This window comes from Salmo trutta, chromosome 7 (genome assembly GCF_901001165.1).
Source record: "Salmo trutta chromosome 7, fSalTru1.1, whole genome shotgun sequence".
In the NCBI taxonomy this organism is placed as follows: domain Eukaryota; kingdom Metazoa; phylum Chordata; class Actinopteri; order Salmoniformes; family Salmonidae; genus Salmo; species Salmo trutta.
The window spans coordinates 15,325,857-15,341,455 of record NC_042963.1 but is presented as its reverse complement, the minus strand read 5'-3'; the positions used below and the strand labels follow the sequence as shown (position 1 = coordinate 15,341,455).

General features: G+C 40.6%; 1 protein-coding gene across 2 annotated transcripts; it reads left to right on the top strand.

The window, feature by feature from the left end:
* LOC115197011 (troponin I, fast skeletal muscle) lies at positions 1-15,482 on the top strand. Of its 2 annotated transcripts, none has more exons than XM_029758129.1 (7): positions 1-19; positions 6,544-6,576; positions 7,085-7,121; positions 8,420-8,545; positions 14,340-14,429; positions 14,519-14,692; positions 14,859-15,482. In XM_029758129.1, exons 2-7 carry the CDS (start codon positions 6,569-6,571, stop codon positions 14,937-14,939), a joined length of 516 nt encoding a protein of 171 aa, XP_029613989.1. In that variant the 5' UTR covers positions 1-19; positions 6,544-6,568; the 3' UTR covers positions 14,940-15,482. The 2 variants fall into 2 exon arrangements, with proteins under 2 accessions (XP_029613989.1, XP_029613988.1); XM_029758128.1 differs by lacking the exon at positions 1-19 and adding an exon at positions 4,702-4,819.
* The last annotated feature ends 117 nt before the right edge of the window (positions 15,483-15,599 follow it).

Genomic DNA, 15,599 nt, shown 5'->3' with positions numbered 1-15,599 from the left:
GGGTCTTCCTGAGCTGCAGGTATCGTACCACTCTGACCAGTTTATTCTCATTTGATCTGCTTTGAATACCTGACATATAAAACCATCCATACAGCCATACAATGGGAACCACAAAATCCTAACTTAATTATCTTCCGTGCTACATATTGATTTTGCAGTATGTGTTAAAACTTCTTTTGGATGGATTTGATTTGCGTAGAAATGAAATGAATTGAATGAAATGTATCTATCTTAAACTTCCTCCTTAGAATCTGTGCAAAAAGCTGAACCCGACCATTGAGAGACACACTGTGTAGACACTGGTGCCACATTGCTTAAAAAGTTGGCCCAGACCATCAACGAGTTTGATGAGGACAATATATATATTTAAAATGTATTTAACCAGGCAAGTCAGTTAAGAACATTTTTATTTACAATGATGGCCTGCCATGAGGCAAAAGGCCTCCTGCAAGGACAGGGGCTCGGATTAAAAATACAAATGTAGGACAAAACATACATCATGACAAGAGAGACACCACAACACTACATAAAAGGAGACCTAATACAACAACACAGCATGGCAGCAACGCATGACAACACAGAATGGTAGCAACACAACATGACAGCAACACGGTAGCAACACAACATGACAGCAGTGCAACATGGTAGCAGAACAAACATGGTACAAACATTATTGGGCAGACAACAGCACAAAGGGCAAAAAGGTAGAGACAACAATACATTACGTGAAGCAGGCACAAGTGTCAGTAAGACTGTCCAGTTTGAGTGTTTTTTTACAGGTCACTCCAGTCGCTAGCTGCAGAGAACTGAAAAAGGAGTGACCCAGGGATGTGTGTGCTTTGGGGACCTTTAACAGGCAGAAAGGGTGTTCTATGTGCAGGATGAGGGCTGCATTAGGTATATCAGATAGGGGGGAGTGAGAACTAAGAGGGTTTTATAAATAAGCATCAACCAGTGGGTCTTGCGTTGGTTATACAGAGATGACCAGTTTAAAGAGGAGTATACTGTAGAGTGCTGTGATGTGTCCTATAAGGAGCATTGGTGGCAAATCTGATGGCGAATGGTAAAGAACATCTAGCTGCTCGAAAGCACCCTTACCTGCCGATCTATAAATTGCATCTCCGTAATCTAGCATGGGTAGGATGGTCATCTGAATCAGGGTTCATTTGGCAGCTGGGTTGAAAGAGGAGTGATTACGATAGAGGAAACCAAGTCTAGATTGAACCTTAGCCGGCAGATTGGATATTTGTTGAGAGCAGGACAGTGTACTGTCTAGCCACACTCCCAAGTACTTGTATGAGGTGACTACCTCAAGATGTAAACCCTCAGAGTGAGTAATCACAATGGTGGGGAGAGGGGAATTCTTCTTACTGAACCACATGACCTTTGTTTTGTAGGTGTTCAAAAACAATGTTAAGGACAGAGAAATCTTGTTGGACACCAAGAAAACTTTGTTGTAGAATGTTTAACACAAAATTCGGGGATGGGCCAGCTGAGTGTAAGACTGTATCATCTGCATATAAATGTAAAGGAGAGCTTCCTCACACCAGATGTTTTCTTGGGGTCAAGTTTAAGGAGAGCCTTTAGCACCTCGGACTCAGTGACCGACTGCAGGGAGAAGCTGTGTACCCGGGCAGGGGAAAAAGAGGGAGGAGCATTGGGGCTAGTCGCATTAGAAGGGCTGAGAAATGAGGAAATGTTGGACGGGCAAGGAGGCATGGCTGAGTCAAATAGGAATCCTGACTTATTGAAGTGGTGATTAAAGAGCTCAGGCATGCGCTCCTTGACAGTAACAACCAGATCATCAACATTAAGGGACACGGGTAGCTGTGAGGAGGAGGGTGTATTTTCCAGGTCTTTCACCGTTTTCCAGAACTTCTTGGGATTAGACCCACAGGGAGAGAACTGCTCCTTAAAGTAACTAACTTTGGCCTTCCGGATAGCCTGAGTGCAATTATTTATCATTTGCCTGAACGACAGCCAGTCAGCCTGACTATTTGTGTGCCGAGCCTTTCGTCAAATGGTGTTCTCGAGGTGGAGGAACTCTGCCAGATCACGGTCGAACCAGGGGCTAAACCTTTTTTTAATTCTAATTTTCTTTATGGGGCGTGTCCTAGCTTCTGGGCCTGAGTAACAGGCAGTTTACTTTGGGCACGTCATTCATCTGAACTTCCAAACACTGTCCCCTAGCCCTAAGAGGTTTAACAAATATAATAAAATAAGGTCCAAGTGTCTTCGACTGAGGGGGATCAAGCTGATTGTATACCAATTTACAGAGGCCAGGTCATGAAGGAAGGCTTGCTCATTAAAGTTTTTTAGCAATGACAAATCAGGACAGGTTGTTTAACTGAGAAGCCATTACGAACACAGTCTGTAAAACAGTGATCACTAAGGTCATTGCAGAAAACACCAAACTAATATCAGGATTATTTGTGAGGATAACATCAAGAAGAGTAGCCTTTTCTGGGTGTTTGGTGTCATAACTTGTGGAATTGGTAATACTCTAAGAAAGATTTAGGGAGTCCCATTGCTTTAGGACTTGATCAGGTGGTTTAAGCATGTACCAGTTTAGGTCACCTAGCAGGAGAATCTCAGACTTAGTGTAAGAGGCCAAGAGAGAGCTTAGGGCAGGTAAGGTACAGGCCGGTGCTGATGGTGGACGATAACATCCAGCAACAGTCAACGAAGAGCTATTTGAATGCTTAATTCATAATGCTTAAAACCAGCATATCAAATTGTTTGGGTGACAGACTTGGTGACAGAGCACTCAAGGTGTTCCTTGGTAAAGATTGCCACTTCACCACCTTTGGAAGATCTGTCGAAAAAGGTTATAACCAAAAAGGTTAATATCAGTGCTCAAAAAACTCTTTCTTAACCACGTCTCAGTAATGACCAACACATCTGGATTGTAGCTGTGAACCCACATGTTCAATTGATACATTTTAAGACAGATATGACACAGAGGCAAAAGTGAATAAGGCACACAAAGAGACTGTATTCCATATTGTCCTCACCCTGGAAACAAATACCGCCTGTCTTGACAGTTTCTAAGATTTGACTGAGTTACAGTTCATATAAAGAAATCAGTCAATTGAAATAAATTGGTGGGACAACTGACGAAAATATAAGTTTTGCTCTGTGATGCAAACAAGCGACACAAGAGTCAGAAGGTAAAGGGTTCTTCTACATAGAAGAGCGTAGGAAATCCCAGGAAATAGTGTCTATAATACTGTAATAAGCTCGAATAGTTGCTATCACAAACTCCAAACTCCACACGAGTGTCACTGACTAGTTCAATATTAATTTCCCACTGAGCAAACCATTTATATACTTAAGCATTCATATAAAATCATTTTTATCCGTTTTTTTTCTTGGGCTGACATTTTTTTATTGACATTTGTCAACTGTCTATGTCAAATTGTTTTGTGTTCTAATTGTAGCCCTGGTTTTCCTGAAAAGAAAATGGTAAAACCCTTCATTGTGAGGCTAAACATAAGGGCTAGACATGCATATAAAAGGCAACTAAATGAAATGGCAGTTTTTGCTGGCATCTCAGGATTGATAGTGTTGCACCTACGTCACTCGGTTGTGTCACACCATTGTTAAGAATGTTTTCAAGACACTCTCAGCCATAGTGACTCCAGAAAAGGAGTGGTGCAAAGTCATTCATAATAGGGGCCAATGATTATTTTACAGTATAGTGGCCTGGAAATTCGATGCCATTGCTAAAAAGCAGGCAAATCATTAGTAGGAAACAACTTTGTCATCATTATGATGTCATCAAATTTACCTTAGTAATAAAGTAATTATCTATCAATTAAAATGCTATTAACAGCAGATTACATGCACCTACGCATTAAAACAAACTTGCTTGCAACCGAAAACCCACAATAAAAAACCAGCAGATCATGTGATCTCATGTGTGAAGCTAATTTGATACCTGACAGCTGCATCTAGGTTCTTTAACTCAATCACGATTGGCATGATTTAGTTAAACATTTTAGATGTTAATTAATATTTTAAAATATTATTTCGATTTTATTAAACACTTAGTCATTTAATTATTAAACAATTTATAATAGTATAAATATATAAACCATAAACCACAAAATGTCATAGAGCTTCTGTTCTCCTTGCCTCTTCTTTTCTCCCTCCCTTCTCCGCTCTCTCTCTCTCAATCTCTCGCTCTTTCTCCCCACCTCCGATCCCATCTCACCTTTGAGCAACAGAGGGCTGTTTGCTTGCCCACTTTTTTCTCAGGAATTTGTCATTATTTGTAGATATTTAATTTGCAGGCATTGCAATGAATATTATTAAGTTAGTGCACTGCAATGAGGAACTCTAGCCCTGCAAAACAGTGGCAGGGTGTTCACTTTGTTATCGTTTGAACTGCAGATTGCCCCTTCAACAATTGCTTTCTGATTTTTTTCATCATTCAACCAAAATAGTTCCAAGAATATATCAATGTTGTCCCTTGCTTAACCAGGTTTATCTATCCATGGTGTCCGTGCTTAGCTGGGATGGCTTTGTCTATCCCTTCCAACACTGTAGGAATGGAAGCCAAGTGGCAGCTCAGGTTTTGGGAGACATCTTGAATGAAGGGAAATTTATGATATGAGTTGGAGGAAAGGGTTGGTGGTATTTCAGGAGCTCGCAGTTCCATTGGCCTAAGTAGTGTCCACCACCATAAGAAGGTCCTGGATTTCTGCTGATTCATCACTAGTCTACATATAAACCCTGTTTGATTTGTTCTTGGCCTGTGACTTGCCAGTGTCTCCCCTTCTTCACCAGAGTGTGTCCTGTCCTCCTCTTCTCATAGGTGAGAACATCTCTTTTCCTCCTCACTGATCTTTATTACAGAAAATGAAGTCTGGATGTGTCTTATTGATAAATAACGAAATACAAAGTCACACAGTGGGTCGTAGTTTTACCTGTTAATTTGAAGACTTACACAGTGGGTGCACATGTAGACTGTGATGATAAAGTGATTTCATGGCTACATTTACAGATGGCATCTGGAAATTATCACACTAAGTGACGTCTGTCACAAGATCATTACATTTTACATGTCAGTACAGGTGAATACATTGAGATAAATATATCATACTTTCCTCCTGACAGCCAGTGGATACTATGAGAGACAAATTAGCTTGTCTAGACAGAATGATGTAGCCCATGGGGGTGAAGGCTCCTGCTCACAGGCTTTACTCTAGAGTGGAAGGTGGTTGAAGACGTTGACTTAGCTATCCACATACCAAAGAGTTGAGTTTCTGTTTTCTTTAGGTGGTATTTAACACTTCTCTTTTTGAGTGATTTATGTTGCTCCAATATTCAATGTGAATAACTGTTATGGGTAACAATATGGGATTTGTGATGGAGATCTATAACTTAGATTATAACTAGTGTCCGATAACCAGGTTACAGCAGACAGTGTTTACTGAATGGGGCTTTGGGGCCATTGGTTCGTGGCCAGTTCCTCTTGGGTTACAGCTAAGAAGTGGGTGTGGGCTAAAAACATTTGGTAGGTCACAACGCCAAGGGTCGTGGGGTTGATTGCCACTGGGGCCACCTATACCAAAAGTGTATGCATGCATGACTTTAAGTTGTTTTGGATAAAAGTCATAACTATAGAGATTCCATACTTCAAGAGAATTATACTTTAATATAATAATAATAATATATTCCATTTAGCAGGATAAAAGCACCTGCTAAATGGAATATATTATTATTATTATATTAAAGTATAATTCTCTTGAAGTATGGAATCTCTATAGTTATGACATGTCTATCTTGCGTTAGAAAGCAACAGCTTAAAGCAACTTTTGCTCGCCGTGTATGATCCTAGTTGACAGATTGGAAAAGGATGTGCTTGCAAGAGGTTTTATTCACTATTTCTCTGTTTGCTGAAGTATAATAGTACCATTTATTTCATCAATTGATATGGCTGAATGTGAACCTATTTGAACGGAATGTGTCATTGATTAGTAACTACAGAAAACAGAGAGGTTCTTAATTAATTAAGACAAACAAAAGTATATCCTATTCTTAACATTGATATTCATTGCTGAAGTGTGGTTAAATAACAGTGTCTTACAACATTTGAGTCATTCTGATGACCACACTGTATTTGATTGAAAGGACTTTTCAAAGAGATACTGATAGGGTTCGCTGAGGACGCAAGTTGCATTGGCATGAGTGATACCCAAGATGTTCTCAGGGTAGAGCAGGACCATGACGCCTGCTGAGGTTTTGTCTATTAATGGCATCAATGAAATAACAGCCCATGAATGTCATGGGTGACTCCAGTCTCCAGCTGTCCAAATGTAGCCTGATCATAATTGCTCCAAAATGTCTTATCAGTAAAAAGGATCAGGTTTCCCCTCCCTTCCTTGAAGAGTCCAGATTGTTCCATTAGCAGCCAGTGTTCATTAATCAATCTTGAGCTGGATACAAGAGCCTTTGCTAACTTTAGGCAGATAGCACCCTGCATTTCACACTATTGCTAAAAACATTTATCTTGCCTGTTGTGTCTTTTTGTAACAGGGTCTGAAGCACACATTCCGCCATCATGTCTGAGTAAGTATCCATTACCTTGTTGTTTGCCACAGTTTGGTGTTAGAAAGTAATGGAGTTTTTATACCAAAACAAACAGGCAGACAGGTAGACAGGCAGACAGAAAACAAACAGCAAACCCTAACCCTCAAATCGACCAATTGCTACTATGTCTAAACCATACCCTAATATGGGCAAATATACACATGTATAATATGTGAAACTTAATATTTACTTAGGGCTAAATGTTTTAATTGCATAGCAATTGAGTAGAATACATAACTCCACTAATGATACCACATTGCTCCTAAACTCTCTAGAAACTATTGGGTTTGCCTCTTACTTTTCTCATGTTGTTGTTGAAAAAAGAAAAGGTAAATGAGATATTTATGACCTTTCTATTCTATGCAGCATGCCATAGAATATCATTGATACAACCCTTGGTCAGCGTATTGACCAGTTATGTCCCCTCAGCATATTAACTAGTCATGTATATAACAATATTATATGTCAAACTCCCCTTTCTTCACAGGAAAAGAATGACTTCGAGCCGTAAGCATCATCTGAAGGTAAACCAACACATTTCATTGTGACAACTTTCTACAGTGCCTTCAAAGTATTCACACCACTTGACTTTATCCACATTATGTTGTGTTACAGTCTGAATTTAAAATGGATTCAATTAATAGTTTTTGTCACTGGCCTACACACAATACCATAATGTCAAAGTGGAATTATGTTTTTTGACATTTTTACAAATTAATTAAACATGAAAAGCTGAAATGTCTTGAGCCAATAAGTATTCAACCCCTTTGTTATGAAAAGCTTAAATAAGTTCATGAGTAAAGATTTGCTTAACAAGTCGCCTAATAAGTTTCATGGACTTTGTGTGCAATAATAGTGTTTAACGTTCTTTTTTTAATGACTACCTCATCGCTGTACCCCAGCCATACAATTATCTGTAAGGTCCCTCAGTCGAGAAGTGAATTTCAAACACAGATTCAACCACAAAGATCAGAGAGGTTTTCATTGTTAAATACTGGGATGTTTTTCATGATAAAAAATAAACGGAATGGAGCTAAGCACAGGCACATTTCTAGAGGAGAACCTGGTTCAGTCTGCTTTCCACCAGACACTGGGAGATTCACCTTTCAGCAGAACAATAACCTAAAACACACGGCCAAATCTAAACTGGTGTTGGTTACCAAGAAGACAGTGAATGTTCCTGTGTCCGAGTTACAGTTTTGGCTTAAATCTACTTGAAAATCTATGGCAAGACCTAAAAATGGTTGTCTAGCAATGATCAACAACCAATTGGACAGAGCTTGAAGAATTTAGAAAATAATAATATGTAAATGTTGCACAATCCAGATGTGGAAATCTCTTAGAGATGTACCCAGAAAGACTGACAGCTGTAATAGCTGCCAAATGTGCAAAGTACTGACTCAGGGGTGTGAATACTTATGTAAATGAGATATTTCTGTATTTCATTTTCAATCCATTTGATAACATTTATAAAAACATGTCTTTAATTTGTCATTGTGGGGTATTGTGTATAGATATATCAGGGAAATGTTGAATTCAGGCTGTAACATTAAAAAAAAGTGGAATAAGTCAAGGGGCATAAATACTTTCTGAAGGCACTGTAAGTATTTTTATGGTGTGCTCAGCGAGTTTGGTGCAAAAATTGAATTTTGTTGATGGGTTTGCTTAAAAGCAGTATTTGTCTCTAGGTATGACAATGTACATATGCATCTCTTTGTTCTCCATAATCTTTAAGCATCTGAAACAAGCTAGTGTGTCATAAATGTACACCAAACCAAGTACTAGACTGGGTTTGGCCTCACTATATGTCTTTGTCATCCAGAGCTTGATGCTCCAGATTGCAGCCAATTTGATTGAAGAGGAGAAAAAGGAGATGAAGCAGGAGAAAGATAATTTCATGGCTAACATCCCCGCCCTGGATTTGTCTGGAGATCAAGCAATGCTGATGGTATGATACTAGTCATTCAATCCTTTACAAGTTCCACAAAGCTACTCTAATCTATTCAATATATCACAATGTACACTGAGTGTAAAAAACATTAGGAAAACCTGCTCTTTCCTTGACTGAACAGGTGAGTCCAGGTGAAAGCGATGATCCCTTATTGATTTAAATTGTTAAATCCACTTCTATCAGCGTAGATGAAGGGGAGGAGACAGGTTAAAGAAGACAATTGAGACGGGTTGTGTATGTGTGCCTTTTTAGAGGGTGAATAGGCAAGACAAGATATTTAAGTGCCTTTGAATGGGGTATGGTAGTAGGTGCCAGGCGCACTGGTTTGAGTGTTTTAAGAACTGCAACACTGCTGGGTTTTTCATGGTCAAAAGTTTCCTTTGTGTATCAAGTAGGGTTCTCCACACAAAGGACATCAAACAAAATCAAATGTTATTTGTTACATCCCCCGAATACAACCAACTTACCGTGAAATGCTTACAAGCCCTTAACCAACAATGCAGTTCAAGAAATAGTTCATAAAATAATTACTAAATAAACTAAAGTAAAAAATGAAAAAAGAAACACAAGAAATGTACATAACAATAACGAGGCAATATACAAGGGGTAATGGTACCGAGTCAATATGCGTAGGGTACAGGTTAGTTGAGGTAATTTGTAAAGTGACTATGCATAGATAATAAACAGCGAGTAGCAGCAGTTGGGTGGGTGGGTGGGTGGGTGGGGGGTCAGTGTAAATAGTCCGGCTAGCCATTTGTTCTGCAGTCTTATGGCTTGGGGGTAGAAGCTATTAAGGAGCCTTTTGATTCAAGACTTGGCTCTTCATTACCGTTTGTCGTGCGATAGAAGACAGAACAGTCTATAACTTGGGTGACTGGAGTCATTGATCATTTTTTAAGCCTCCCTCTGACACTGCCTAGTATATAGGTCCTGGATGGCAGGAAGCTTTGCCTCAGTGATGTACTGAGATGTACCCACAACCCTCTGTAGCGCCTTACGGTTAGATGCCGAGCAGTTACCATACCAGGTGGTGATGCAACTGGCCAGGATGCTCTCGATGGTGCAGCTGTAGAACTTTTTGAGGCCAAATCTTTTCAGTCTCCTGAGGGGGAAAAGGTGTTGTCGTTTCCTCTTCACATCTGTCTTGGTGTCTTTGGCCCATGACAGTTTGTTGGTGATGTGGACACCAAGGAACTTGAAACTCTCGACCTGCTCCACTTCAGTCCTGTCGATGTTACTGGGGGCCTGTTTGGCCGTCCTTTTCCTATAGTCCACGATTAGCTCCTTTGTCTTGCTCACATTGAGAGAGAGGTTGTTGTCCTGGCACCACACTGCCAGATCTCTGACCTCCTCGTCTACCACTGTGGTGTCGTCCTAATGATGGTGTTGGAGTTGTACTTGGCCATGCAGTCATGGGTGAACAGGGAGTACAGGAGGAGACTAAGCACGCACCCCTGAGGGGCCCCAGTGTTGAGGATCAGCATGGCAGATGTGTTGTTGCCTACCCTTACCACCTGGGTGTGGCCCGTCAGGAAGTTCAGAATCCAGTTGCAGAGGGAGGTGTTTAGTCCCATGGTCCTTAGCTTAGTGATGAGCTTTGTGGGCACTATGGTGTTGAACATGGTGCTGTACTCAATGACCAGCATTCTCACATATGTGTTTCTTTTGTCCAGGTGGGAAAGGGCAGTGTGGAGTGTGATTGAGATTGCGTCATCTGTGGATCTGTTGGGGCTGTATGCGCATTGAAGTGGGTCTAGGGTTTCTGGAATGATGCTGTTGATGTGAGCCATGAACAGCCTCTCAAACACTTCATGGCTACCGGGGCGGTAATCATTAAGGCAGGTTACCTTAGCTTTCTTTGGCACAGGGACTATTTTCTCGGGACTTTGCCCAGTCATATTTAAGGTTAGAACTACCTTTCTAGGCATTCTGATGCTTCTAGCTTGGAGTAAAACATGTTGATAACATATCTAGAGTATTTCATTTTTTAATGTGTATATTATTGCTTACTAGGTGTTGTCAAATCAATTTTGTAACCATTCCCTCTTCTAATTAGGGCTGATTGGAAAAAGCTGTTCAAAAGAGGACATTGTATTATCATTTCTTTGTATTCCCTGACAAAGGCCATGCAGCCAAAACGCGTCAGATTTTTTAAACTTTGTTTCTATTGAACATGCCATACAAATGAAGGCATTTTAATAAATTATATGAAGAGTGCCTTGGTCCTCCTTTCTTTTTGATAACCAATTTACCCCTTTTTACCCCTGTCTACCAAAATCTACTATTGTGTACCTTAGCAGCGCTTCATTTCCTCCTCGTTTTTTTCTACAGGGAATATGGTGTTCTGTTTGAAAAAAGTAGGCATTACAGACTCGACCAGGGAGAGGTTGAAAATGTCAGCAAAGGCACTTATGAGTTGATCCACACATGCTTTGAGTACATGTCATGGTTATCCGTCTGGCCCCGCGGGTTTGTGAATGTTGACCTGTTTAAAGGTCTTGCTCACATCGGCTACGGAGAGCGTGATCACACAGTCGTCCGGAACAGCTGGTGCTATCATGCATGCCTCAGTGTTGCTTGCCTTGAAGCGAGCTTAACTTCTTGGGGCTATGTGGGACGTTAGCGTGCCACCCGTGGCGCACCCTATCTTCAGCAGGTGCATTTCAAGAGCGGCAAATTTGAAACCAAATAAATGTCAAAATTCAAATTTCTCAAACATACAACTAACTTACAGCCTTTGAAAGATAAACATCTTCTTAATCTAACCACTTGTCCGATTTCAAAAAGGTTTTACGGGGAAAGCATAAAGTTAGGTTATGTTAGGAGAGTACATTGATAATAGCTGTGTGTAATGCATTGTCGATTCAAAGACAGGCGTCACCAAAACCATAAAATCAGCTAAAATTATGCACTAACCTTTTACAATCTCCATCAGATGACACTCCTAGGACATTATGTTAGACAATGCATGCATTTTTAGTTCTATCAAGTTCATATTTATATCTAAAAACAGCGTTTTACTATGGCGTTGATGTTCAGGAAATCGTTTCCCTCCAATACCGGCAGTCAAGTCATGACAACAAAATAATTAATTAATATTAGAAAACATTGGTAAAATATTATATTGTCATTCAAAGAATTATAGATTTACATCTCTTGAACGCAATGGACTTGCCAGATTTAAAATTAACCTTACTGGGAAATCACACTTTGCAATAATCTGAGCATTGCGCCAGAAAAATACGCATTGCGATACAGACTAACCGCCATGTTGGAGAGATCTAAAATCGAAAATACTATGTAAATAATCCATTACCTTTGATTCTCTTCATCAGATGTCACTTCCAAAGAATCCCAGGTCCATAACGAATGTAGTTTTGTTCAAAAAAGCTCATCATTTATGTCCAAAAACCTCCGTGTTGTAGCACATGATCTAAGCCAGCCGGACTTCACTTCACTTCAAGAACGGAAAAAGTATATTTACGTTCGTTCAAACATGTCAAACGTTGTATCGCATAAATCATTAGGGCCTTTTTTAACCAGAACATGAATAAAATTCAAGGCGGACCATTGGGTTCTCTTTTAAAACGTTTCGGAATGAGAGTACCCACCATCAACTCGCGCGCAAGGTGTCTAATGGGCCATCGCCGTTCCAAGGCTCTTCTTCAGTCAGATCTCAGAGTAGAAGACTCAAAACACTTTGTAAAAGCTGGGGACATCTTGTGGAAGCAATAGGAAGTGCCAAAACATTCCTCACCCCCTTTGTTTTTCAATGGTATAGGCTTAAAGTCAATTCAACACATCAGGTATCCACTTCCTGTCAGAATCTGTCTCAGGGTTTTGCCTGCCAAATGAGTTCTGTTATACTCACAGACACCATTCAAACAGTTTTAGAAACTTTAGGGTGTTTTCTATCCATATATAATAAGTATATGCATATTGTAGTTACTGGGTAGGATTAGTAACCAGATTAAATCGGGTACATTTTTTTATCCAGCCGTGAAAATACTGCCCCCTATACCCTAACAGGTTAAAGGGCATTTAGCTCGTCTGGTAGGCTCGCGTCACTGGGCAGTTCGCTGCTGGGTGTCCCTTTGTAGTCCGTAATAGTTTTCAAGCCCTGCCACATCTGACGAGCATCAGAGCCGGTGTAGTAGGATTCAATCTTAGTCCTGTATTGATGCTTTGCCTGTTTGATGGTTAATCTGCGGGCATAGTGGGATTTCTTATAAGTGTCAGGATTAGAGTCCCACTCCTTGAAAGTGGCAGCTCTAGCCTGTTAGCTCGGTGTGGATGTTGCCTGTAATCCATGGCTTCTGGTTGGGAAATGTACGTACGGTCACTGTGGGGATGACGTCGTCGATGCACTTATTGATGAATCCTGTGACAGAGGGGGTATACTCCTCAATGCCATTGGAGGAATCCCGGAACATATTCCTGTCTGTGCTAGCAAAAAAGTATTGTAGCATCCGCATCATCTGACCACATCCGTATTGAGCGAGTCACTGGTTTTTGCTTGTAAGTAGGAATCAGGAGGATATAATTATGGTCAATTTGCCAAAATGGAGGGCGAGGGAAGCTTTGTATGCATCTCTGTATGTGGAGTAAAGGTGGCCTAGAGTTTTTCCTCTGGTTGCACATGTGACATGCTGTTAGAAATAAGGTAAAGCGGATTTAAGTTTGCCAGCGTTAAAGTCCCTAGGTGCGCCGCTTCTGGATGAGCATTTTATTGTTTGCTTATGGCCTTATACAGCTCGTTGAGTGCGGTCTTAGTGCCGGCATCGGTTTGTGGTGGTAAATAGACAGCTACAAATAATATAGATGAGAACTCTCTTGGTAGATAGTGGGGTCTACAGCTTATCATGAGGTATTCCACCTCAGGCAAGCAATACCTCGGGTCTTCTTTAACATTAGTCATCGAGCACCAGCAGTTATTGACAAATAGACACACACCCCCACCCCTCATCTTACCAGACGTAGCTGCTCTGTCCTGCCGAAACACAGAGAAGTCAGCTATATTATCCGTGTCGTCGTTCAGCCAAGTCTCGGTGAAACATAAGATATTACAGTTTTTATTGTCCTGTTGGTAGGATTAGTCTTAATCGTAGATTGTCCCGTTTGTTTTCCAATGATTGCACGTTGGCCAATAATACAGAGGGTAGTGGTGGTTTACCTACTTGTCTGCAAATTCTTACAAGGCACCCTGTCCTCCTCACCCTTTTGATGACAGGGATTTGGGGGATTTGGGCCTTGTTTTGACAAAGCAGTATATCCTTTGTGTCAGTCTCATTAAAGACAAAATCTTCATCCAGTTCGAGGTGACTAATTGCTGTTCTGCTATCCAGAATCTCTTTTCGGTCATAAGAGACGGTGGCAGCAAAATTATGTACAAAATGAGTTACAAACGATGCGAGAAAACAAACAAAATAGCACAGTTGGTTAGGAGCCCGTAAAACGGCAGCCATCCCCTCCGGCGCCCACTTGACACAACTGTGGGAAGCATTGGAGTCAACGTGGGCCATCATCCATCTGGAACGCTTTCTACACCTTATGGAGTCCATGCCCCAACGAATTGAGGCTGTTCTGAATGCAAAAAAGAGGGTGCAACTCAATATTAGGAAGGTTCCTACTATTTTGTACACTCAGTGTAAGGCAAAGCCTTTATCAGCTCTCTCTCTAGATAGCTGTTGCCTGCAGAAAGTTGTTAATTCCACAGACTTTAGATGCTGGTGCCACGCTGATGCTCTGGTGCCTTTTACAAATCATCTGTAATGTGTTTGTGTGCCAACAGGAAATGCTCAAAAAGTTGTCCCAGACCATCGACAAGGTTGATGAGGAAAGATATGACGCAGAAGCAAAAGTGAAGAAGACAGAAAAAGAGGTACAGTACATTGCATTCCATATTGTCCTCATCCTGAAAACATATACCTCTGGAAATCTAATATTTCTCCTGACTTTCTCACTTCCCAGATTGAGGACTTGAAGATGAAAGTGATTGAGGTTCAGGGCATCAAGAAGCCAGCTCTGAAGAAAGTGCGTATGTCTGCTGATGCTATGCTTGCAGCTCTGCTGGGCACCAAGCACAAGGCTTCCATGGACTTTAGAGCCAACTTGAAAGAAGTGAAGAAGGAGGTCAAAGAGGAGGTGGGTATTTGTGTGGAATCTTACAGAGCAGAGAATCACAGCACTGTAGGAGTTGGCAACATTTGTCCTACGTTTTCAGAGCTTTGATGAAAAGATCAGTTACATGTGTTTCATATTATATCCTCAAACACTGAAAATGTCACATCATAAACTTTGTGTCATGCAGGAGGAAGTTGGTGACTGGCGTAAGAACGTTGATGAACAGGCTGGCATGGATGGCAGGAAGAAGAAGTTTGAGTCCACATAAATGATTGAATTAGTTTTGGTGTTCAAAACTACGGAGGCTACTGAGTGATTCATTTATCTTTTTCATTATTTTGTGGTACTGTTAGAGAGTTAGAGTATAGCATCTGATAAGCACTTATACTAACTGTAAACTGTCATTGAATTGTAACATATTTTCCAAATGTATAGGAAATATATTCAACTGCCAAACTGCAGTAATTAAATAAATGTCAGCAACATGGTGAAATGATATACATTTCGTGGTCCTGTATTGTGTTCAATTTTGTTACCCCTTTCAGATTTTGTCCCTCAATGCTTTTGTATGTAAGATGTTCTAAAGTATGGTTGCAAAAAAGTTGACTTGCTTCCCTTCTAATTTCGGGAATCTTCCAATCAGGATTTCTGGAAAACCTAGACAATTTGGGAAAGTTTTGCAACCCTATTCTGGAGAAGCCTAGATCAGCCTAGATCAGCTTGGGTCAAGGCTATGAAAATACTGTATAAACAAATCTGAATTATAAACCACAAGATGTCAGTATAATAGAACATTATTTTTCTTTCTGATGACCCTTCCTCTTTCTTTCATTCACTCTACCCCACTCTCTCCTCTTTCTCTGACTCTGATTCCTCTTTGACCAACAAACAAGCATGTCATCTTTGACAAACATTCATCAAACATCCC

Bases quoted from the DNA above. Each gene is read 5' to 3' on its own strand.
- LOC115197011 (XM_029758129.1), top strand. The intron at 8,546-14,339 runs GTATGATACTAG...GTGTGCCAACAG, and splicing joins GAGATCAAGCAATGCTGATG to GAAATGCTCAAAAAGTTGTC. The intron at 14,693-14,858 runs GTGGGTATTTGT...TGTGTCATGCAG, and splicing joins AGAAGGAGGTCAAAGAGGAG to GAGGAAGTTGGTGACTGGCG.